General features: G+C 38.6%; 1 protein-coding gene across 1 annotated transcript in view; it reads left to right on the top strand.

The window, feature by feature from the left end:
- Positions 1-25,657, top strand: part of DYRK1A (dual specificity tyrosine phosphorylation regulated kinase 1A) — a 102,334-nt gene that overhangs the window by 61,607 nt on the left and 15,070 nt on the right. Inside the window, exon 3 of the mRNA XM_081198752.1 lies at positions 22,083-22,282. Coding sequence (XP_081054878.1) covers positions 22,083-22,282 — 200 coding nt within the window. The remainder of the gene's footprint in view (positions 1-22,082; positions 22,283-25,657) is intronic.

The raw sequence follows: 25,657 nt of genomic DNA, 5'->3' as shown, positions 1-25,657 counted from the left end.
CCTGCGTCCTTTTCTGCTAGCAACCGGGGCTCTGGAACAGATCCCAGTCGCAAAATGAGGTACTGCTGTACTCTTTCCTGTTGAAAAATACTTATTCCTGGGGAGAGGGACTTGGTTGACATTCCAGATGGAACTGGAAAAAGCACTCCTGGCCACTCCAGGAGCATGCCCAGGCTGCAGCCCTGCTCTTTTAGAGAGAGGAAAGACATGCAGTGCTACCTCTCCTAGATTGACTGGGTTACCAAACATCATCCTTTCAATCTTTCCTAGGTCAAGTAAAAGGAATTGTATCTAAAGAAAACAAACTAATATATTAATTTGCTGCACAGTGTGAGGTTTTTGGTTTTACATGCGCATTTGATGTTCCATTTATAGGTTTATTTGTCAGTCTGTTTGTACTGCTATTAACTCTGACACAGCTTCTGATAGTGCTTCAGGGCTTCCCCTCTTCTCCTCTTGCCAACCCCAAATCCATTGTAGATGGTCAGGAGAATGCCTAGAACAGCATGTAAGAGGAGGAGAGTGGAGGTAAGTTTGTCTGGCAAGCAGAAATGCTTGTGCTGATGGAACAATAAGAAGAGTGTGACATTGAATTCCTCCCTGAATGTTGAAATATCATAAAGAAATTTGGTACAAACATCTAAAATACAATTCTGTGTTTCATGGTTGAATATCAGTGTAATCATCCCTGCATCTCCTGTTCAAAATGGAGAGGAAAATGTAAGATGTAGCAGAATGCAATATTGGCTATGAAGAATGAGGCATCAGGATGAAATAAGGTGTGAAACGTTTTTGTATTTCAAGGATGAACCCCAGGTCAGCTAGTGCAACAATTTTGAAAGCAGGTAGGTAAGATGTACAAAACATCTTAATATAATAACTAATTTTAAGTTTGAAAGTTCATTATGAAATGTGGTGTATATGCCATACTTCTTCCAACAGTTTAAATTTGCTTCAAAATGTGGTGATGGCAACCAGCTTACATGACTTTTATAAAAGTGGATGGACAAATTCATGGATGAGATAGCTATTGATTCCTGTTGGTCATAATGGCCATCCAGGAGCAGGGACACCATGGTTCTGAATACCAGTAATGGGAGCCAGTGCTCCCTTAAAAGTAGTTATTGTCTTCATGTTGTGCTTGTGGGCTTCTCTGAGGCATCTAGTTGGCATAGGCCTTTGGTATGATCCTGCTGAGTACAGTATTTGCAGCAGTATTATTGTTGTTGTTGTTGTTGTTGTTGTTGTTGTTGTTGTTGTTGTTGTTATTATTATTATCCAGTTGATGTTAAACATCTTCTTGGCCAGCATACCTTTTTTCAGTGGTGATGCAGAGAAAATAAAAGTATATTGTAATGCAATATTTACCTTCGAAACTTGAGATGGATGGTGTGCATTATTCATTTCATTTTTAAATCTAAGTTCAAAACTTACACCCAAGTTCAAGGTGGCTAGGAGTGAACAAAGTGTCCCCAATCCTTTCCTTTTTATTGTATATATGGTTAATACAGGGATATAGCATTTATTCAGGAACTTTTACCCCTGAGACACTCATATGCCTACTCCCTTTCTAATTAAAAATGAGTCATATCTTCACTAGATAAAATACTGCAGCAGAATTAAAGCTGCTAGTAGCCATATCCTAAGACTTACTGAGCCAGCACATAAATGCTTAGGATGGTAAATACAAACACACATACTGAAACAGTACTGTATGATGAAATGTAATAATTTTACACTAAATATTCAGAACAATTTTAATTTATTGCTGATTTTTTTAGAATAAAAAACTTACTGTCCAGAAGAGCTATTTGAACACTTCAGTACAAATGCATTAACATGTTGATACTGAGGATCTTAATTTTGGATTTGATGCATACTCACTCACTGCTACTCCTGTCCTTGGTCGGCATGAAAGAAACACTATATTGCACAGTTCAACTTGTGTAAAACTGTGTTGCACCTAATAAGAATTTGTTCATGCAAATATTTGTGCATGACCAAAGTATCCTTGCATTTGCACATACCAAGTGGGCCAAAGCACATGGAACCTGACATGGAACCTGCGGCCACACACTGCATTGTTGCATGGGGAGCACAAACTCAAAATTTGACTTCTCCCCCAGCCCTCACACTGCCTTCCTAAAGATGGGTAAGCAAGGCACTGGGCTTTGCGAAAATGCACAAGACTCTGGCAGGGTCCTGGAGCCCTCACACCTCCTTCCCAAACCCAGTCCCTTGCTTACTAAGCTTTGGGAAGGCAGTGCGAGGGCTTGGGGGCAGGTTTCAAAATTAGGGTGCATTTTGCACCTAAAGATTCTCCATTTGTGAGCACCTCAAATAGTCTGGGTGCTATTTTTTTTGCGCCTGGCTGACACTCACGTATTACTGAAATGTATGTGCTTTGAAATGTTAAGGATAGACAATATGTTAAGGAGTTTAACTATAAAGAGGGAGAGTATTTTGAAAACTGAAGTATGGTACCAATATTTTTATTGTAGACACCAAATTAAACATGTAATAACAATTTCAGCTAAAATGTTATGTTAACAATGTTTCACTTATATGAATTGCGTATTAGTTCATGCTTATCAAAATAATAAATAAAAAGTGTTGCTGACTCTCTCTCCCCTCCAGTGGGGCCTACACATTCTGTTTTGGTGCCCACAACCCATGTCCAAGAAGTCATTTGGTTCCTAGCTTTTCTATCCCAGTTTCTAACACTGCCGGGGCGGGAGTGTCAAATGTTGCTGAGGGCTGCCAAAAAGGCCTCAAGGGCCACACTTTGGACCACCCCGCTTTAAGGGGTAAACTGTAAGTTTTAGTGGTTTCAAATTAGTGATTGGTGAACTCCCCTCAACTTGCTTTGGAGTCAGCTTGGTATTTAAAATGTTTGTTGGGAAATTATTTGATAAAGCTACTATGTTTTCTTTGGGTTTATCAAGTTTGCTTGTGTGTGTATTTAAAAATAATAAAATAATATGCTACTAATAAAACTTCACAGTGGCTTACAGAAAGTTTAATAAAAATGTTAAATAACAATACTAAAGCAAAATAAAATGTTTCTTCAAAACTAGGAGAATAATAATGAAAAAGCAAGCACAGAAACAGCCGGTCAGCAAAAAAAGGATTTTTGAATTAGATAATGCTTAGTCTGCCTTTAAAAAAGACAGCAAGGAGGAGGCTATACATTCCTCTTTCATGAGAGAACACCACAGTGTCAGGGCTGCCGATGAGAAGACCTCTGTGTCTCATAGAGGCAAATGTATCCTCTCTGAAAGTTAGAATCTGAAGCAGTCTTATCAGAGAATAAGCGCCAGGGTTATGCAGGTGGAAACATTTCCTGAGATTATCAGCACCAAGGCCTTTTAAGGCTTTACAGTTCCAGACCACTACCTTAAACAGATCTCAGTACAGTGGTACCTCGGGTTACATATGCTTCAGGTTACATACGCTTCAGGTTACATACTCCGCTAGTACTTCGGGTTAAGAACTTTGCTTCAGGATGAGAACAGAAATCGTGCTCCAGCGGCACGGCAGCAGCGGGAGGCCCCATTAGCTAAAATGGTGCTTCAGGTTAAGAACAGTTTCAGGTTAAGAACGGACCTCCGGAACGAATTAAGTACTAACCCGAGGTACTGCTGTAATGAATGGCAGACAACATAGATGTCAGAATGCACAGTATATGATAATGGACTGAGATCTCTCAGTTGGTACAGCATGAGACTCTAAATCTCAGGGTTGTGGGTTCGAACCCCACATTTTTTTGTAGATTGAGCTTGAGTTTATTCATCCAGTGCAGGGGTAGGCAACCTAAGGCCCAGGGGCCAGATGCAGCCCAATCACCTTTTTAATTTGGCCTGTGGATGGTCTGGGAATCAGTGTGTTTTTACATGAGTAGAATGTGTCCTTTTATTTAAAATGCATCTCTGGGTTATTTGTGGGGCATCAGAATTCGTTCATCCCCCCCCCCCAAAAAAAAAAATATAGTCCGGCCCACCACATGGTCTGAGGGACGGTGGACTGGCCCACGGCTTCAAAAGGTTCAGTGCATCACTGATTTTAGGTACACATTTAGGGATGTCACCACATCACTTGAGTATTTGCGCATTCGTGTAAATGGTGCCATATTTATGTAGACTACCATATTGTTCCCTAGAGATTGTGGTTCAGTTTCACATACAGTGGTACCTTGGGTTAAGAACTTAATTCGTTCTGGAGGTCTGTTCTCAACCTGAAACTGCTCTTAACCTGAGGTACCACTTTAGCTAATGGGGCCTCCCGCTGCCGCCACGCAATTTCTGTTCTCATCCTGAAGCAAAGTTCTTAACCCGAGGTACTATTTCTGGGTTAACGGAGTCTGTAACCTGAAGCTTCTGTAACCCAAGATACCACTGTACACTGCATACAACTCATAGCGCCAACTGTGATAGGAAGATTCCTGGGAATTCTGGAGCCTCCCTGCGCCCTCCCTCCAAGCAAATATATCAAGAGGGTTTTGGACTTGGGGGCAGAACCGTAGCCATGTAAAACATTAGCAAGAAAATATTCAAGAAAATTGATCAGCCTTACTACAGTTAAATAAGCAATATACAGTGGTATCTCGCAAGACGAATGCCTTGCAAGACGAAAAACTCGCAAGACGAAAGAGTTTTTGGTTTTTTGAGTTGCGTCGCAAGACAAATTTACCAATGGGCTTGCTTCGTAAGACGAAAACATCTTGCAAGTTTGTTTCCTTTTTCTTAAAACAGTTGCGACTTGACTTCGAGGAGCAACTCGTGCTTCGCAAGACGAAAAATTCGCTAGACGAAAAAACTCGCAGAACGAATTAATTTCGTCTTGTGAGGTACCACTGTAAATAAAGGCTATTGCAATAAAAAGTATTGCTGAGAATTCTGAATTGTGGCTATATTATATTTAAAAAATGGTTCCCAAACTTTTTTAAGCTTATGGACCAATTGAGATACATGCTAAATGAGTGGAAAACGCACAAGTAATCTGCACATTCTGTTTCTACAAGTATGGACAACTGGCAGAGTAGGTTCTGATTAGAACTAGGGACTTAAATTTTTGCAATGAATTTTTTTTCTGTAGATTTACCTATCTTCCAGTTTGCATCAGATCCCTAGAGAACGATCTGATTTACAATGTTTATTTTTCCATGTATTTAGTAAACAAAGCCAAACACTTTTAAACTTCAGGACTGGTCTAATATTGTATTGGCATCCATTCACTTCTACTTATGAACTTATGAAATGGAAATCTAGTGGCTCTGATTTGTTTTACTGCATTTGTCTTGAAAATTATAACCTTCCCATCCTCCCAAAGTAGCCCAGAGTGGCAAACAGCATGCACATGGGCGACAAACAACCAAACAAACAATAGAATTATCACCACCACCACTACTACACAGAAATATTAAGCATTGGAAATTTTTCCACTGCACGTCTCTAGTTTGAATGTTTTATAAAACAAATCCCAAATCCTGAGCAATAAATAATATGGTACATAATACTATTCTCAGTTAGCTATTTGCTTATCTTTAAATTGGGAATGTGCCACTGATATTTACCTAAGGTGGGAAGATGTTGTCCAAAACAAGTGACTGGGTCATACATTTCATATACTTGCCCTCCTGTGGCAGCCATAGTGCTGTGCTTCAGTTCACTGTTACAGTTCACTGTGAAGGCCAGAGCATGCCACAGCCACAGGTATTATAGTGCTGTGCTATGTACAGTTTTTCACACATGGCTTTTCCATTTTGGCTTTATTTCTGTTAAATAAATCATGACATGGTGTAATATGTCATGTGTTGTTGTTTATCTGAGGTTGCATTTACCTAATTTTAAGACCACCTAAGGAACAAATGATTGTTATTATGACTTCATATGTAAAATTCAAAGAGGGTGCACTTTCTTTTCCCCGTGACTGTATGTAACAGTGAACTGAAGCACAACTCTATAATGCCAGTAGCTGTGGTATGCTCTGGCCTTCAACTTTTAAAAAACAATATGACAAAAGAGTCCCAGGAACAGCTGCCTTAGTGCTTTGCTGTGAGTGAAGTATAAGAACACTATGGCTAGTCTCCTGCCTGCTCCCCAATCCACACTGTTTAGGCCAGAGAGGGAGGTGAGTATTCATTCTGTAATGAGCAACAGTAACTAAAGCACTCTGCAGTGGCAATTGAAAATCTTTTGTGCTTTTTATCCTGCCTGTACAAGGAAACTTAGTGCTGCTGTCCTGTAGTGGCAAGGAGAGAAGGGTAATGTGCTAATCATCATCCCATGGAAACCGAAGTGCAGAGCTGCTTTAAACCCAACCAAACAAAATAAATCAGGATGTTGTTTAATGTTAATTGCACAGTTATACAGAACTCTGGAGTTTATAAGCTTATATTTTCAACAAAAAAAAAGTTATGCACTTGGATCCTGAGATAAGGTGAGTCAGCTAATGAAATGATAGTTTCCTACCCTGCCTCTGCCCCTAGAACATACCATTTGAGACCATATGTGCACATTCCCAATTAAATGATAAACTGTACAATTTGCATTTTTCTGACTTGAATAAGGATTTTCTTGGCATGCATCAGGTTATATTTTGGGAAGAGGTGGTGAGTTAAAAGCATATCTGCACCAAAATGAAGGAAAATCATGGTATGATTCCCCCCCCCCATCTCTTTCTCCTCATTGCAACTATCTCTGGCCTCCCAAAACTTTTTTTTTTAATGAACTTGCTGCTAGATTTTCTATATCATTTAGATAGTTTGTTTGTGTGTTAATTTTGTGTGCTCACATTGATGTACAGTATTACGAATATGAGGGGAAACATGTTATGGAAAGGAGCACAATTTGCATTCTTCTGCTCACACACTCCTTTTTTTAACAAAGGAAAAATGGGGAAAGTACAAAGATGTGTATAAGAAAGAGGGAAAAAAGCAATATACAAAAATGCATGGCAGTATACTCCCATACATTCTTATATAAATTGATATAGTGTTATTATCCTAATACAGTGGTGCCCCGCAAGACGAATGCCTCGCAAGACGGAAAACTCGCTAGACGAAAGAGTTTTCCGTTTTGGAGGTGCTTCGCAAAACGAATCTCCTATGGGCTTGCTTCGCAAGACGAAAATGTCTTGCGAGTTCCTGCGGGGTTTTTCCCCTCCCCCCCTTTTTCTAAGCCGCTAAGCCGCTTATCAGCTGATCCGATAAGCCGCTAATAGTGCTAATAGCGCTAATCCACTAATCCGTCAATGGGCTTGCTTCGCAAGATGAAAAAACCGCTAGACGAAGAGAATCACAGAACGGATTCTTTTCGTCTTGCGAGGCACCACTGTACATATTTTGATAATAGCCTTCTATATTCTGTATAAACTCATTCCAAATGTTGTCATATTTATCCAAACAAAGTCTACATCTGTAAGCAGTCTGTCCATAAGTTACAAGTGTTATCATATTGTCGGTACATTGATTAAAGTGTATCATATCTTTATTCTTCCATCAATATCAGTCTCTTGGCCACCATTAGGGCACGTAGAACCCATTTTTGTTGTCCCAGTGTTAATTTCCACCCAATAGGAACACTCTCCTGTTCATAGTGTGTGGGGTAGGACAATGCAGCACCACCAGAGAAGATAGAACCCATAGACCAGGGCAGAAGCTACCATTCCAGCTACATTCCCTTTACCCCAGCCCCTTCTGTACTTGCAGCCTCCTATGGTCATTCTGTTATTGCTAGCTGGTAGATGCTGTGCTTTGCATGTAGCAGAAATGTGGTGAGGCTGAGACAAGAATGGTGTCTCTTGCCCTGGTACAGTTTGTTGATTTACAAATGAGTTGTTGCAGATACTCAAGCTTTTTGCCAGTTCTGAATAGTAAGATACTTTATAGAACTTTCCACATAGATCACAGATGTTCTAGATGTTATCACTGCACTGTTTGCGGTCACTGCCTGCATTATTTCAAACACTGTCTTTCCAATAGCGAGGGCTAGAAACTTGTTTTAAAACTAAAGCTGGATGTCTTTGGATTCTGTGTCAGCTGTTACATGTTGTTAAATTCTGTGAGGGTTTTTTAATATATATGTGACAAGCTATCAGTTCTAATTATGTTGCTCTTGACACTAATCCACTGAATTTGTTACTATTTCAAAGTTCCTAGGAGGAAATAGGGAAATAAATATATGTAGTTGATAGTTAACACACTCCCAAATTTCATAATTTAGGAGTTTGGGGTTGCAACATAGTACAGATCCTACCCACCTCACTTACAGAATTAAATGCTTCTCGGTTGGTTAGAGTGTGGTGCTGCATATTTCTGTATTGCAGAGGGTTGGAGCAGATGATCCTCAGGGTCCCTTCCAACTCCATGATTCTGTGGGAAATGGAGCAATATTTCTGTAAGCATGTGCAAACTTCTGAGGTGGATAGGGTGTTTCATCAAGGCTTTTAAGCTATTGTTTGTACCTTTCTCTTACAATTCAGCAGCATCTGTTTATATCCATTTGGATAGTTTGAATCAAATTTATATCCCACCCTTTCTCCTGAAGGAACCAAGGGCAGCAAACAAACAGCATTTCAAATACATAAATAAAATAGCCAAACATTCTAAACATTTTCTATGACTTATCTGATGCTTTTCACAGGTATTTAGGTGAGGGAGTAATGAAACAGCAAACACAGATGAAGTGAGTTGAGTTTGCTTGTAATGATTTAATAATACGTTTGACTGCTCTCAGATCCTCCCTCCTTTTAAATACATTAAAACACCTGAATATCACTTTAGTTTTCAGCCTGATGTGGAGCTCTGCAGCTGCATTGCACTTGTTCTTGTAAGAGGTTATGCTTTGAAAGTAGAAATTAGTATTTGTGTCTTGTGATAAGACTTTTGGGGCACTCTGTTAGGAAACATATCAATATTTCATAATTCCCATGAGAAATACTGGTCACAATATTTTTTGGTTTTATGCATATTGTGTATCTATATGTATCACACCTATATTTATACTTACTCATGTTTTATTGTCCATTTGCACTTTGAAATGCAATGCATTTGTGCTTGCTACCTCATGATAAAAACCTAATCATGTTGAATGTTTTCCTTTTATATGAAGTTGATGTATGAGTATTCCCAATATTGTTGTTTCTTAGTAATTCTGGATTGCATATAAATTGAAGAGAGACAACTTAATATAGTGGAATGCAAGCAGCATAATGTCTTGTATATTTTCTGAGTTTTTAATTGCTCTTTTTCTTCACAAGAACAAGCTATGGTCTCTATTTCTCCTCTGTTCTCCTTAGACTTAAGTGTTTTATTTATCTTAATAATTATTGAGAAATATTTTGACACCTCTAAGACTAATTAAATGCTCTAAAATATCCAGCAAACCTGCTGTAATACAGCTGTATTGTGAAAAGAGAAATCTAACTCCTAATGCAGTAATTAGCTCAAATTCTTGTGTAGCATTATTGCATTGCACTGCCCTTTCTTTGGGGTGGTGAAATTTAGAACGCTATTCTAATCCTGTGCGGTTGTGGCTAATTTTGCTGTAAACTTGAAAGTGTTAACAACAACTTGAAAATGTGACAAAGCTCAATTTCATTTCTTGTTTATTGCTTGTTTTCCTATTGGACAATGGGAAGCAGCTCTACCCTGGCAACTAAAGCTTGCTATTTGCATAACCTGCTTTGATTGGCCAGCTCTCTGACTAACTCTTCCAATCATACGGTGTCGTTTTAGTGGTAGGCTATGCTAATTAGCTGCTGTTGCTGGGGTTCAGGGTGGTTTCTGTGTGCTGTTCTGCTGCATTGTGTTGCCTGGTGAGAGACATTGATAAATGAGTATTTAATGATCTGCAGCAGTTTCCACTCACTGCAGGCAGACACAGATTTTAGAACAGAAGTAGAAATAAGGAATTAATTTCTCTTACCTACCTACATTGAAAAACACAGATATTTAAAATCTTTATGCTAAGATTTTTATGCAGACAAAATATTTACCATTAAATGTGCATTTTATAGGATTTTGTGTTTAGAAGTACGGTGTTTGGTGCTTTCCAGGGAGAAGAGTATTGCAGTTTTATCTTTGCTACTATTTACGGATATGAGATTAAGGACATTACTGTATTTGAGAATTCTAATGCAGTATTAAAACCTGGGATACTTAAAAGACAGAAACAAGTGCTTGAGGATTCTGTTTGAAATAGATGTGATTTGTTATATATTTGTGTACGGACGGTTATGTTTGGGGAAAATGGCTCTTTTAAAAAATATATGATTTCATGGATATTCTTAAAGGGGTTCATAATATATTGTACATAGTTCTGTGCTTTAAGAAAAATGTGGGTTGTTTCCCCATGCAAGTCCTAAGCTCTGTTCTTTCCTGTCATCTCCACTTATATGTACTATCCAGCCATCTATCAAATTTTACTTGTCCTGCCTTTTTTCCTCATCTGCTGATCAATGACTGTCATCTTTTTTGCATGATACTAATAATCATGTGGTTATCTTATATTTGCTCTTAATTTGTGCTAAGAATGTTAAATTTATTACCTTTGTGTCATAATGAGCTTGCAGTTATTTGATTAGATAGGACAGAGCAGTCTATAATGTGTGTCAATTATTTTCTACACATACACGCAATTTAAGAAGCAGAATATGACTATGCATCTCTACCCTTATTAGTAGTATTGGAGTTGCATTGATTTAGGGATGCACTACAAAAATAATTTGGATATATCAGTAGAAGGAAAGGAATTAAAGTTTTGATTGTGTTTGAACACAGAAGTAAAATAGTAGAGTAGAATCACACATTTATTTTTAGCACACTTGTACAATACAGTGGTACCTCGCAAGACGAATGCCTCGGAAGACGAAAAACTTGCAAGACGAAAGAGCTTTTCATTTTTTGAGTTGCTTCGCAAGACGAATTTCCCTATGGGCTTGCTTCGCAAGATGAAAACGTCTTGCAAGTTTGTTTCCTTTTTCTTAAAACCGCTTGAAGAGGTGCAGTTGCGACTTGATCGTGCTTCTCTAGACAAAAAATTTGCAAGACGAAAAAACTCGCAGAACGAATTAATTTTGTCTTGCGAGGCACCACTGTATAGTGTTTAATGGAACAAGGCCAACAAAAAAGTTAATTCATGACTTTATTTTAAAATTATTATTATTATTATTATTATTATTATTATTATTATTATTATTATTATTCCATTGGTTCAAGAACATTCATAATGAGATAATTATATATTGCCCTCTGACAAATGTATACTTTATGCAATAATCCTCACTTGGAAGGATAACTTGGTGGTTGCCTATGGTGAGTATGAATTGTTTCCAGGCAGCCATTGAAGGAGACTTTGTCAGTTGGAAGAGAATTGCTCTTTTCTTTTGGACTGGCAAAATATGCCACAAATGTCTGACACATAGGTGGATGTGGGCAGGTGTGCTAGTAATTGTTTCAGACCTATTCAGTGGTAAAAAAGCATGTCTACATCAATGTGAACTGTACTTGGATGATGGACTACGACTTGGATGATGGACTCAAGGGCATCCTGATCAAATTTGCAGATGACACCAAACTGGGAGGGGTGGCTAACACCCCAGAGGACAGGATCACACTTCAAAACGACCTTGACAGATTAGAGAACTGGGCCAAAACAAAGAAGATAAACTTTAACAGGGAGAAATGTAAAGTATTGCACTTGGGCAAAAAAAATGAGAGGCACAAATACAAGATGGGTGACACCTGGCTTGAGAGCAGTACATGTGAAAAGGATCTAGGAGTCTTGGTTGACCACAAACTTGACATGAGCCAACAGTGTGACGCGGCAGCTAAAAAAGCCAATGCAATTCTGGGCTGCATCAATAGTAGTATAGCATCTAGATCAAGGGAAGTAATAGTGCCACTGTATTCTGCTCTGGTCAGACCTCACCTGGAGTACTGTGTCCAGTTCTGGGCACCACAGTTCAAGAAGGACACTGACAAACTGGAACGTGTCCAGAGGAGGGCAACCAAAATGGTCAAAGGCCTGGGAACGATGCCTTATGAGGAACGGCTAAGGGAGCTGGGCATGTTTAGCCTGGAGAGGAGGAGGTTAAGGGGTGATATGATAGCCATGTTCAAATATATAAAAGGATGTCATATAGAGGAGGGAGAAAGGTTTTTTTTCTGCTGCTCCAGAGAAGCGGACACGGAGCACTGGATCCAAACTACAAGAAAGAAGATTCCACCTAAACATTAGGAAGAACTTCCTGACAGTAAGAGCTGTTCGACAGTGGAATTTGCTGCCAAGGAGTGTGGTGGAGTCTCCTATTTTGGAGGTCTTTAAGCAGAGGCTTGACAACCATATGTCAGGAGTGCTCTGATGGTGTTTCCTGCTTGGCAGGGGGTTGGACTCGATGGCCCTTGTGGTCTATTCCAACTCTATGATTCTATGATTCTATTCTATACTTAGTACCATCAAGTTTTATCCCAAGTTCTAAACCATGGGTTGCCAACCATTTTGGTCCTGTGAGAGCATTAGACTTTTGAGAGTGCAATAATTCCCTCTGGTTGCTTGTTTTCCCTCTTCATTCTTCCCCTTCCCCTCTCAAACAGGCAGAGAGAATGTGTTGACACACACAGACCTCTTTTCAAAGGTATATAGATGCTAGTTGGATCCAGTATAATTTAAACATAACCTCTTGAATTCACATAATTCTGCATGTGGTCCTCTAAGAGCACCTGCAAATTAAAACTTAGAGAAGACCACACAGTAAAATCCACAAATCTAATGTTTCCAGCACCACAAAAATATTGACTGAAGGCACTGATTCTCATGGATCTCCCCCCCCCCCCTTTAGATAGGATGAAAGCCCACCAACATATCACGTCTATGGACACAGAGAACACCTATGATTTGATGATAGTTCTGAAGACATCCTTTTAAAAAATCGTGGTAGCATTGACTAAATGCAAAATCCATGGCAGATCTGTGATTTGATATCAGTTTTTGGGCGGCGGCGGTGGAGGTGGTGAGAAACAAAAAAGAAACAATTTCAAGGGGAACCCTTTTTACTAGATTCAGCTTATGTGAACATGCACATTATGTCTCCTGACTCCTGTGGAACCCTACTTCCTCTCTCCTGTCCACTCTGTTTTTCTCTCCCACCCCAGTCAAACTGCTTTTGTTCAGCTGTTGAAAGCAAATAGAGCTGAAAAAGGAAGCAGGAAAGAACATCATCTTCCTTCAGCTTCCTTCTTAAGCCCTATGAACATTTAACATTGGAAACAAAGCTAACCACCTCAAGAAGAATGAGACAGTGAGCCATGGTGTATATATGCAGAAGCTTCATGGGCACCAGGGGATGTCTTCATGGGCACCATTGCTTGTGTTTGTACTGTGCATAATCATTTCCCCTGTATTTTACAGCCTAAAATACTGAAAATTATATGTCACTGGTAATAATTTATGGTAAAATAAAGTTTGTACTCAAGGCAGTTCTTTTTGTTATAATTATTTATTAAATTTGGATTAACACCCTTCATCTGAAGATCACATGGCAACATAAAAATACCAACAGCATATATAAGTAATGGCCATTGGATAGCATGGTACTCTGTGCACAGTGTCAAAGAGTCAGCATACATATCCTGATCTCCTTCATATAGAAGCAAACCAAATTATGTGTCTAGAAAACAGACTTCAGCTATCTGCTGTGTCTTATAGTCATGTGCAGTCTTCTAAAGTTTGCATTACTATTTTGCACAATTTTTTTTGGACAATTCTTAATAAGATAAATACATAAGAAGAGCCTGCTGTCCAGCTAATGGCTCATCTAGTCCATCATCCTGTTCTCAAAGTGGGCAACTAGATGCAGGTAGGAAACCTTCTGCATGAAAAACCTGAGCACAAGATCTCTCTCCCCTCCGGCACTTCCCAGCAACTGATATTCAGGAGCATTACTGCCTCCAACTGTGGAGGCAGAACATAACCATCATGGCTAGTAGCCATTGGTAGCCTTTTCCTCCATGAATTTGTCCAGTTCTCTTTTAAAGCCATCCAAGTCAGTAGCCATCACTGTCTCTTGTGGGAGCAAACTCCATAGTTTAACTATGCACTGTGTGAATAAGTGTCCTGTATCTTCCAGCAGTCAGTTTCACTGGATGTCCACAAGTTCTAGTGTTATGAGAGAGAAAACTTTTCTGTACGCATAATTTTATGAACTTCAGTCATGTCACCTCTTACTTGCATTTTCTCTAAACTAAAAAGCACCAAACACTGCAATCTTTCTTTGTAGGGGAGTTTCTCCATTCCCTTGATAATTTTGGTTGTCCTTTTCTGAACCTTTTCCAACTCTACCATTTTTGAGGTGATGTTACCAGAACTGTATATAGTATTCCAAGTGTGGTTGCACCGTAGATTTGCATAGTGGCATTATCACACCAGCAGTTTTGCTTTCAGTACTTTTCCTAATGGCCTATAGTTTGGAAGTTAGATTTTTCTCAGCTGCCATGCACTAGGTTGGTATTTTCATTAAGCTTTGTATTATGACCCCAAGGTTTCATTCTTGGTCAATCACATCTAGTTCAGACTCCATGAGCTTACATATGAAGTATTATTTTACTCCAACATGCATCACTTTTCTTTTGTTTATGTTGAATTCCGTTTGCCATTTTTGCTACTCATCCAGTCAATCCGGAGAAGTCCTTTTGGAGCTCTTCACAATCTCCCTTTTTAAAAAAAACAAAACAAAAACAACCCTGAACAGTTTAGTGTCAACAGCAAACTTGGCCCCCTCATTACTCACTACTAATTCTAGACTGTTTAGGAATTGTAGAAAGTCAGGTGATTACTCATGCTCTCTTCCTTTAAACGTAGTGTTGCTTGCAAAATTAATTGGTAAAAAATGAGTAAATTAGTTACGTTTTCTTTATATAAAAAAAGCTGATGTGCATTGCTTTATACAGTTTTTGCATAATTGTGCATTTTAAATTTTAAGCTACTAGCTTTTTTAAAAAAGCTTTCAACAGATGGGGTGATGGTATTTTTCAGTTACGGAAAGATATAATATAAGTCCTAATTTTGAGAATGGGATCAAGGTGTTTTGTAAGGCAAACATGTTATAAACTGGAATAGAAGTACTAGTCAGAACTATTCATTTTTTCTATTGTTTCTTTCTGACGAAAACCTCAAATAACAGATTAGAAAGGAAACTAGAATATACATGCAGATGATACTGTTTCGTATATAGCAACATATGATATCTTTAGAGGAAATAGTTACAGATAATTTCAACATGCTTGCAGTGGGGAACTGCTTCCCCACAGGCCTATTTAGCACCCTAAGCTCTTTTGAGAGTTGGGACAAGATATAAATTTAATAAAAAATAGAATAAAATAATTAGGTCCACCAGGCCTCTCCATGTGACCCACAAGTCCACTTTATCCAGTGTATGGCCCCAGGTGTAGGATAATGGTTTACTCTGAAAGTAGCGTTTGTAAGCACTGCCAATCAGTTGTTTCTCCGCCTGCAGAATTTGATGTCAGGCTGTGCAGGCAAACAAAAATGGGTCACATAATGTCAAGCTGACACCAGGTGCATGACAAGTGACTGACCCTGGCCGCTTGTTGAATTTGGCCCATGGGGTTGGGGGAACTAAGGATCCAGCTAGTTGGTTGTTCCCCACCCTTGCAATTTGGTTTTAGTTTGTACAGTCATATCAAAAAAGGAATGCATTACTGATGCCACATTTTTTAAAATCTCAAATTCCAGCTACAACAAGTAATACATGGCTGAGTTTCTTTGGCAGATGCTTGAATTTTGTTTGAGTTACATACATGTAGGAATTTTTAAAAATCATTTTTTTCTTTCCTAACCTTTATCTAAGGGATTCAGGTGGCGCTGTGGGTTAAACCACAGAGCCTAGGACTTGCCGATCAGAAGGTCGGTGGTTCGAATCCCCGCGACGGGGTGTGCTCCCGTTGCTTGGTCCCTGCTCCTGCCAACTAAGCAGTTCGAAAGCACGTCAAAATGCAAGTAGATAAATAGGTACCGCTCTGGCGGGATGGTAAACGGCGTTTCCATGTGCTGCTCTGGTTCGCCAGAAGTGGCTTAGTCATGCTGGCCACATGACCCGGAAGCTGTACGCCGGCTCCCTCGGCTAATAAAGCAAGATGTCGGTCACAACTGGACCCTAATGGTCAGGGGTCCCTTTACCTTTACTTTTATCTAGGTCAATCTGTATTGTATTCCAATCTAATTAATGAATTGTGTTAAATCATGACTACCTATAGAGTAAGGGGAGTGAAATGGTGACTGTCTAGATCTGTAGTTCTTATAAATTTTTTCCTAGGCCACACTTTCAGAATAAAAATTTACTCGTGTCTTATCTAATTGATAAGAAATACATTGGAAAACAAAAATAAACAAATCCTAGCAGTACTTGATTTATAACATAGAACACAATTACTTTATAATATGATTATGGGACATCTAGATAGCATAAAACAATGCACCTACATAAGAACATTAATAATTCCCAAAATATAATTATAAACAAGTTTCTTTGTCCTTGAATCTTCCAGCCACACTTGCTATCTTCTCCAGTCACACCAGTGTGGCATGCCACACCCTTCAAGAACCACTGCGCTAGTTGTTAGTGGACTCCCAACTCCAAGCATCACAAACTAGCATAGCAAATGTTCAGGGATGATGAAGGTTACCGTCCAGCATCTCCTGGAGGGTCACAGGTTCTCTGCCCCTGCTCTAGAGCAAAACTTCTTTCGGGGGGAACCTATACTCCCCCCCCCTTTGGATATAGAATTTGAATGAGAGATTGTAATAGATTTGCTACCACCAATGTGCTGTGACAACTCAAAAATAATAAAATTAAGTTAGATTTTGACATGGTATGTAATAGTTTACACTTGTACAATTTTTATTTAAAATGTTTCTCAGAGAGCTGTTCTCTGAAGTCTCTTCCCTATTGTAGAGGGGGATTCTAGGACTTAGTAGCTCTTTCATATTCATCCCAAATATTAAAAGTAAAGTATGCCTAAAAAATATGGGGCAAATTTTGAGTACAGTCTCTCCCCACATATGCTTATAGAGAGCTCTTCTCATGGGGCCTTATGGAGCCTGCTGTCCTTTCTCCATATTCCCTGTTGCACATGCATCACAGCATACTGGTGATTACTAGGAGCAGGAAGTCCTAGCATTTCAAGTAATGGACAATGTGCTGTGTTGTTTGTGTGTCCATGGGGGCATGACGAGGTGGTGGTGATTTTTTCTGATTCTGCAATTATGGTTATTTTATTACTTACACATTCATTCAAAGAGATAAAGAATATTCAGTATGCATGTAGTTGGAATCCTTACAGAATCCAGTCATGTATGTCTTCTCATAAATTTTGGAGGATTTTTTTTTACACTAAGTTAGAATAGGATCTGGTTTAGCACATGTGGATTGTGTATTTCTTGCCACCTTTACAATTAGACCTGCTTAGTCATGGGGTCTCTGTCTTGCGCTCAGACTGACTCTCTTATATAGACTTCTTAGAGATGCTGAAAATAAGTTAACTGCAACTTTGAAACTTGGCAATTTCATTTGTTATTAGTAATGTTAATTATGTTTTAATTTTATGAAATAATTCTGTTTTAGAAATGGGAATTGTTCTGTGGGAAAATATAGTACACTCGATTCTCAATTTAACGTGTGTTTAACATGTTCAAGTTCAACTTTACACTGTTGAAAGCTGGCTGGTTGAAATAAGATACATGGAAGGCAGAGATTTTTCCCAGTGCGGAAGGTGCTTTGAAGTTCCTAGGTTGGCTTACTGGGCTCTGGGAGGCTTTTGCAAGATCTTAGATGGCCCTATGAAATCTTGTGAGAGCCTCCCAGAGCCTGGTAAGCAAGAGCTTCAAAGATCTGTGCCTTGCTTGGGTGGGGTAAAATCTGTTCAGTGTGTCAGCTTCAGAAGGTAAGATTGCTCATATAGGGTCAGTTCCAATGGATTGTTTTGACTATATGCAATTTCGGCTTTACACGCTATCCCTGGAACGTAACTCCTGTGTAAGATACGACTGACCTGTAGCGGGAAATTTTCCATTACTCATAATTTCCCATCCTACTGCGGAATGCTAGTACACTCCTTTTAAGTAGCACATTGCTTCTAAGTAGAAGCTAAATTTTCTAGAGTGTTGATTAGTGACTGTTTACTTCTTTCATCTAGGAAACATAATACTCATAAAAGTCAAACCTGTTTAATTTTGCAACTTAAATGTTGGCACTGAATTTAGTATTACTTTCAGTTTTCTCCCAGAAGTGTGGGTTAGAGTGCTGATAAAAACAGGCCTGTAGGATGCACAAGTTTTAGAATTCTTCATTTGGTATGATTACAGTGGTACATCGGGTTAAGAACTTAATTCGTTCTGGAGGTCTGTTCTTAACGTGAAACTGTTCTTAACCTGAAGCACCACTTTAGCTAATGGGGCCTCCTGCTGCTGCCGCGCTGCCGGAGCACGATTTCTGTTCTTATCCTGAATCAAAGTTCTTAACCTGAAGCACTATTTCTGGGTTAGTAGAGTCTGTAACCTGAAGCGTATGTAACCCGTGGTACCACTGTACTTTGGGAAATGCACGTATTTTTGATTGCAGGATATGGAGAGAAGCAACTTGAGTAATTACAGATCACTTTTAATGGGAAAAATAATTTTCTCCTTTGTTGGGTAGTTACTACTGTGGTCCTGAAACAAATGTTAGCTTTGGGACCCTCATGCAGTTAAGAAGGGAGGAGTTCGTGTAGGCTAAGCTGGGAACATAAGAGTAGGCAGCTGCTGCTCGCTTACTCTTCCTCCTAAGCCTCCATGCAGATCAGCACTGTTGACTGAACATTGCTGCCTCAGGTTGGAAAGGAACATGTGCCCTGCCACTTGTTCCTGTTCAACACCAATCAAGGCTCTGTTTCTATGTCTACCCTCTGGTTTTGCGGGAGCAGGCACAGAGAATAGTTGCTGCCTCTTAATCCCCTTGGTCCAAGAACTCCCAAATTGAGTGGTTAAAGTGGCATTCAGTGGTTCTACCAGCTGTTTTACTAGGAGCAGCATGCTGAAGGAAGTAGCAGGTGGTGATGGTGCTGCTGCTTGGGTGCTCCTAAGATACCTGCATGGAGCTTTCATTGGTTGTCACTCACATGTGATTCTTCTTTGAAGAAGCCCCCATCCCTGGCTAATCATTTCTTAAGGGGCACATTTTTGTTCTGATTCCAATTTAGTGACTGTATCTCCTGAGGGTTTTGATGTAATAGTTCTGCATTTACTCTATCACTCATTGATTACCTATAAGAGATTTAGCATAGTTAATTAAGAGTTCTGGTCCTATTCTTGGAGCTACTGTGTTCATCCCAGCCTGCATCAGTGTTAGGTTTTTACTTGATCTCAACCCAGATGGAAAAATGCATTGGGACTGGAATACCCCCTTTCCTGGAATTATAGTTATGAATTGAGAGAACATTAATATTTTAAACCCTCCTAATAGCAATGCACTGTATTTCTATGCATGCATACTTGGGAGTAAGTCTTACTGGACTCAGAAGAGCTTTTCCCCTGCATGTATAGGTTTATACTGCAAGGGTTATAATAGGAGTCGTTTTGCCAACAATCTTTTGCTGTTCCAAAGATCTGAACTGGACAGTGCCTGCCAGTTTTAAAATAAAAGGGTCTTGGAGAATTCAGGCTTGAATGGAGAGTTTAGTACCAAATCTTTCCAGCCAAGGAATGATCAAGATTTTTTAAGAAGAGTTGTGTGTTACTACTGGCTGCACTCTCAATTGTAGTTACTCAAACTGCAATTGGTAGTTTTGAGTTCTTGGTATCTTTTTCAATAGAAATACTGCTTTAGCATATATGTTAACATGTACCAATCCACATGCTGCTTCTAGAGAAATCTGTTTTCCATGTGCATGTTAGCTTTTCTACTTGTGTTAATACATGAGTCATGTAAGTTTTCTCTAAATATTTTAATGAACTCCAGTGTGTGCACTAATTTTACAGAGCAGTTTCCTAGTTGAAATTTTGTAGTTTTGTAAATGTGGGTATACTACACTGCTATTTTCCATCAAGCAAAACAGCTAAGCTTGCTTCTAGTAAGATGCAAACTTTTACTTGATGGAAAACAGTAAGTTACTTACCAGAAACAAACAAAATAATGTTGTCAAAAATACTCCTATTATTTGCAACCCTTGCAGTATCTTATGTTTATCTCTCTTTTTTTGCACAGCAGTATGATGGCTTCAGGCTGTGAAATGATTTATAAATTTGTAAAACAAACAAACAAACAAACAAACAAACAAACAAAACTTCCTTACAAAAAGATGGTGCCTGCTGCAATGTGGACATTTATTATCTAAAAACAGAAATTGGTTTAGGAATTACATCAGATACCAAAACCATTTTCATGCAACAATAGATAGATAGATAGATAGATAGATAGATAGATAGATAGAAACATTCTGTATTATATAGTTTTACATATGTAGAAACATCTCCAGCTTTAATGGTGGTCATGAGATTACAGTACTAGTATTTTGCATCTCCATTCCCATAGTGGCAGTATAATGTTATTGTTGAAAAATTGTAGCAAAGGATGTCTTTCATATGTATGTATTTAGTGTCAAGTGAGCTACAGTCAGATAGCAATATCTCACTGGTCTGGGAATGGACATTAGTATCTGAATAGACTTGTTCTAGAAGTGTTTAGATCTCATCTACACTATGATATCATCTTTCTAAATAAAACAGAAGTAGAACCACTACAAATAACTTTTATTGTCTAAGAGTTTCAAAGTTATATTAACAATTAAGGTGCAATCCTATGTATGTCTGCTCACAAATATATATATCATTGAGTTCAGGGGACTTACTCGGAGGTGAGAAAGATTTAATCTTAGTGTCTTTTTGGTACACATCATAGTAGGGCATTGAAATTTCACGATGCTTTATATAATTTTTGTATTGTCAAAACTGATAACAAAACTCCATAAAGCAGTTGCTAAAAAACAGTTAAAAACTGTTAAAAGCAGTTAAAAACAACCTATAACAATGCTATATATAAACAACCAGAAGCAAATCCATAAAATATTGTCATAAAATAAATATATTTTTAAAGTGTTCATTAAAGGTGTCTGCCTCATCCCCTGCTTGTTTTGTGGGAAAGAATATTTAATAAATAATTTAAATCAAGTTTCCCTTTTATACTTCACACAATTCTTAAACAAACATACATATTCATTATTTAATGAATATTTACAGCTAAATATGCTCTGAACAGTCAGGGAGAAAGTCTCATCCTTGGAGTGGTTGTAGTTAGTATTGCACTGTTAAACTAACATTTATTTTATTTTAGGAAATTGCATATATGATAGTTCATTCTCTGCTCACCACATTGGAAAGCTTTTTAGAAGTCAACCACATATAACAAACAAACAGTTTTTATTTCAGAGTTTTTATATATAAAAGGGCACTGGCAAAGTACACTAACTTTCAGGCAACAAGGGCTGGTAACTACTGGTAACTACAGGAGCCAGGGTGGAGGTGCAAGATACCCCAGGTCTTCCTTTCTTTGTTATGGCCCACAAGCTTTTGAACATGACCATGGTAGGAAGGGAAAATGGGCCCCTATTGAGCCCCATGGAAACTCCCCACATGTAGACTCTGCACCACTGGTTGGACTGGCCATATCAGTTATTGAAGAGGCTGAAGAAAAGAAATGTTGATGTAAAATCTAGTAAGCAGAAACGTGTATCTGTAAATTATATATCTGTATCCATATAATAAAATCAGTCAATGCACACACATGCACACAAACAAGAAAATAAATATTATACAGACATATGCAATTTCCTCAACAAGGTTCATCAACAGTTTTTAGAAATGAGAAACTTTTTGACTCACCCACATCAGGAGTGTGTGTGTGTGTTTAAAAAAACCCTAAATGAAAACTGATGCATACTGAAAAATTCCTCCCCCTTTTTGTATGTTTGACATGAAGGTAAAGCTCAATGGAATTAAGAAAGCTATACTAAATTCTTGTGCTGTCCTTTCTAGGAGGAGAGACTTCAGCATGCAAACCTTCATCTGTTCGGCTTGCACCGTCATTTTCATTCCATGCTGCTGGCCTTCAGATGGCTGGACAGATGTCCCATTCGCATCAGCAGTACAGCGATCGTCGGCAGCAAAACTTAAATGACCAACAAGTTTCTGCCTTATCATATGCTGACCAGATTCAACAGCCTCTCACCAACCAGGTATGCGACATTTAGGAGATAAATATTTAAGCTGAGATAGTGCTCATGCACATCAGTCTGGAGTTCCAGACTCTCCCGCTAATAGTTCACGTCACTCCCACCTGACTCCGCTTCTTCACTGCAGAGTGGCAGTTGGGCATTTGATGGTAACACATGATTCTAGTATAAAAATATGAGCGGGGAAATGCCTTTTTTCGTATCTCACCTCAGCCATTAACTCACTAAAAGTATGCATAATGTTGCTGATAGATTAACTATTTCTGTTAATTGTGCTTGGAACTTTGTTTAGTTCTTGGGTTAAGGCAAGGAGCTGGGTTAGCTTTAATCATGTAATGTGTTGCTGACAATAACTCATGGCTTAGACTGGTTGTAGCAAGTCATACTCCAGGAAGGATTGTGGGGTTTGGAGGGTGGAGGTATGCAAGCGGGGAAGAAAGATTCCATCTCTCTCTTGATTTCTTAACTATGGTCATGTGGCAAATGCTACATTTGTACTAAACCTGAGTGGCCTTAGACAAGCCACATGTATGTGCAATAGAAAGATAATTATAATAATCTATAACTTATATAGATACACCCTTAATATAGATAGGGATGGATCGAGGGGGAGAAAGATGCTAATAGTAAGCAATATATGAATTGCTTTTTTCTGGGGGTATGCATACCCCTAAACATTTTGTGAATCTAAGTTTGGCCTCATTGAGGGGCAGTATTTCAAATTGAGTAGGAAAATTAGAGTACCCCCAAACTTTTTTTAAATAAAAAAAACCCCCACTGGATATATGTATTGCATTCTGCATTCAGATTTACAATAATTAGAGTTTTAAAATTTTACACGGGATGGAAACTCCAGGCCCAACTTTGCATTCACTGATTTTCTACGTAACTAATACCAGATTCTTCTTCCCACAATCATTACTCCACTGTGATTATAGTAGTAGCATGGTGTTTTTTAAAAGTGTAGCATAGTCTGTAAAATATGTCATGCTATTATTCCCGAGGAGCTACTTCATCAACTCAAGTCTACCCCAAAAGTTACCTTGCCTATTCCTTTGTGGTTCCATCTCTCTATTCCACAAGGTGTTCTTGCATCTTCAGTCTTCATTTGGGTACCCAAAGCCAAGTGTTTGTTAAACTAGCCTATCTATAACTGCAAATTACACTTTCTTCACCACCTAGATGATACTTGAAAGTAGAAAGTAGAAGATACTTTCAACCCATTTACGGTATGGAATTAAGCAGTTTAAAATATTTGATAATTGGTGTATTCAAGCAAAGGAACCAGGAACAAAGTCCACCAACTAGTAAATTGTGCAGTCTTACAGCCTACCACTGGCCTCTACTGGTAAGAGTGCATTTAGGATGCATCCTAATTCTATGCTAGTTGACATTTTATTGTTTAACTGTTTAAAATCAAGCCTAAAATACATAGTTCTGAAGTTACTACTTCAGAAACAAATTCTCTTCAAATGGTAATAATTTGTTAGACATCTTTGCTGCATAAGATTTCCAACATATAGTCTCAGTGGATGAGATGCAGTTATGTCTTCCCACTTGTGCAAGAGGAACTCCAGTAGTGAAATAGAATTTGTACTTTCTTTCCTCCAATCCACCCATCCCTAGATCTGCTATGTGGGTTTTCCCAACCCTCTGGAGAATATTTGAGGTGTGTAGGGAGGGGTGGAAATAGAAGGGGAGACCAAGAAAACCCATTGTGCTACTAGACATCTATTCATACAATGTTAGATATCACCTAGTATTTCTATCTATTATCATTTCTATAGTCTTCATTCTTGAGGCCTTCACATCCTGTTCATAGTTTTCCTAGAACATTTGGCTGGCCTCTGTTGGAATGAGATTGTAGACTAGCTAAAATCTCAATCTGATTTATATTCTTTTAGTCACTTGTCTCCTGTTTTAAATCTTCATTATAAAATTCTAAATTCCTTGCATTGGGATTTAAAATAATCTTATCCATAGCATACAGTTTACTTAAAACCCCATTGAAAGTCCTCCTAATTCAGACCAAGTGTCCATCTAGAATTGAATGCTTCTGGTATGCTTTGCATGGCTGCAAGCACACAGAAAGGCATTAACCTTCTTCAACTGTTTCCTTCCACCCCCCGACAGGTTGTTTCAGGAACACAATCTCTGAAACTGGAGGTTTCTTTTGGCTGTCATGTCTAACCCACTGATAAACATGTTCTTTGTGGATCTGTTCAGTCTCATTTTAAAGCTTTCTTGGCACATGGCAATTGCTTCATACTGCTGCAGCCGTAAAAATTGCTGATCAGTTTTGTTGATGTCCCAGAATTTTAGTTGTGTTAGAAAGGGAGAAGAATTTCCATCTTGTTCTACATCGTGCCCTTCCTCAATTGTCTTTTTTCTAAGTTAAATTACTCCAAACACTTTTCTTTATCCTTCTACCCTTTTATAATTTTGTTGACCTTTTCTGCACCAAATCCAACTCAATGATTATCTCTTTGTGATGGGATTGTCCAAATTACATAGTATTTCAGGTGAGGCCAGACTGTATATTTCCACAAGGGCATTATTTTAGTTTTCTTTTTACTTTAGTCTCTTCCCTAATAACTCCCAGCAGTGAGTTTGCCTTTTATACTGTTGCTTCTCACTGAGATGACATTTTCCTTGAGCTGTCTGCGGTGTCTGTAAGACCTCTTTCCTAGGTATTCACTACCATTTCAGGCCCCCATCATTGCATATGTGATTTTAGGATGTTTTGTTCCCAAGTGCACCACTTCCTTACACCCAACTTAATTTGCTATTTAGAAAAGTTATTTTGGTTTGCTCTTCACTGTCTTCTTGAGCTTCTGCTATTCTGAATACAGGTGATGACTATTTCACACGGGACTTCTGTTCCCTCCCTCCCCCCATGTTGGTGGAGCCCCACCCCGATCTGAGTCAATAAGGACCTGTGTGCTGGCAATCACACATTAATTGGATGCACTTAAAATGGTCACCACCTGTAATTTGAAGTCATCAAAAGTTTAGCCAATTTCTTACCCCAATTTCATGTCATTTTTGAATAAATTAAATAGAACCTATCCCTATTGCTTACCTTCCTATTGTAAAAAACTATGTTTACTTCTATGTTCTGCTCCTGTTTTTTAACCGTCACTAATTGCTAAGATTGTGCAGGAGATGTTGGTTGTGAACTTTGTCAAAAACTTTTTTGAAATCCGTATGTAGAATGTCAGCTACATCCACACATTAGTTCTCTTAAATAATGTGAAACGTTTGGTGATGCACAACTTCCCTTCACAGAAAAAATCATGATTCTTCTTCAATGTGGCTAGTTCTTCTGTATTCATTATATATTTTGGAAAGTGGGTCTGTTTGCTGTGCATTTTGACT

This window comes from Podarcis bocagei (assembly GCF_964188305.1).
Source record: "Podarcis bocagei genome assembly, chromosome: 6".
NCBI classification, from domain to species: domain Eukaryota; kingdom Metazoa; phylum Chordata; class Lepidosauria; order Squamata; family Lacertidae; genus Podarcis; species Podarcis bocagei.
This window is presented reverse-complemented; position numbering and strand designations above follow the sequence as displayed.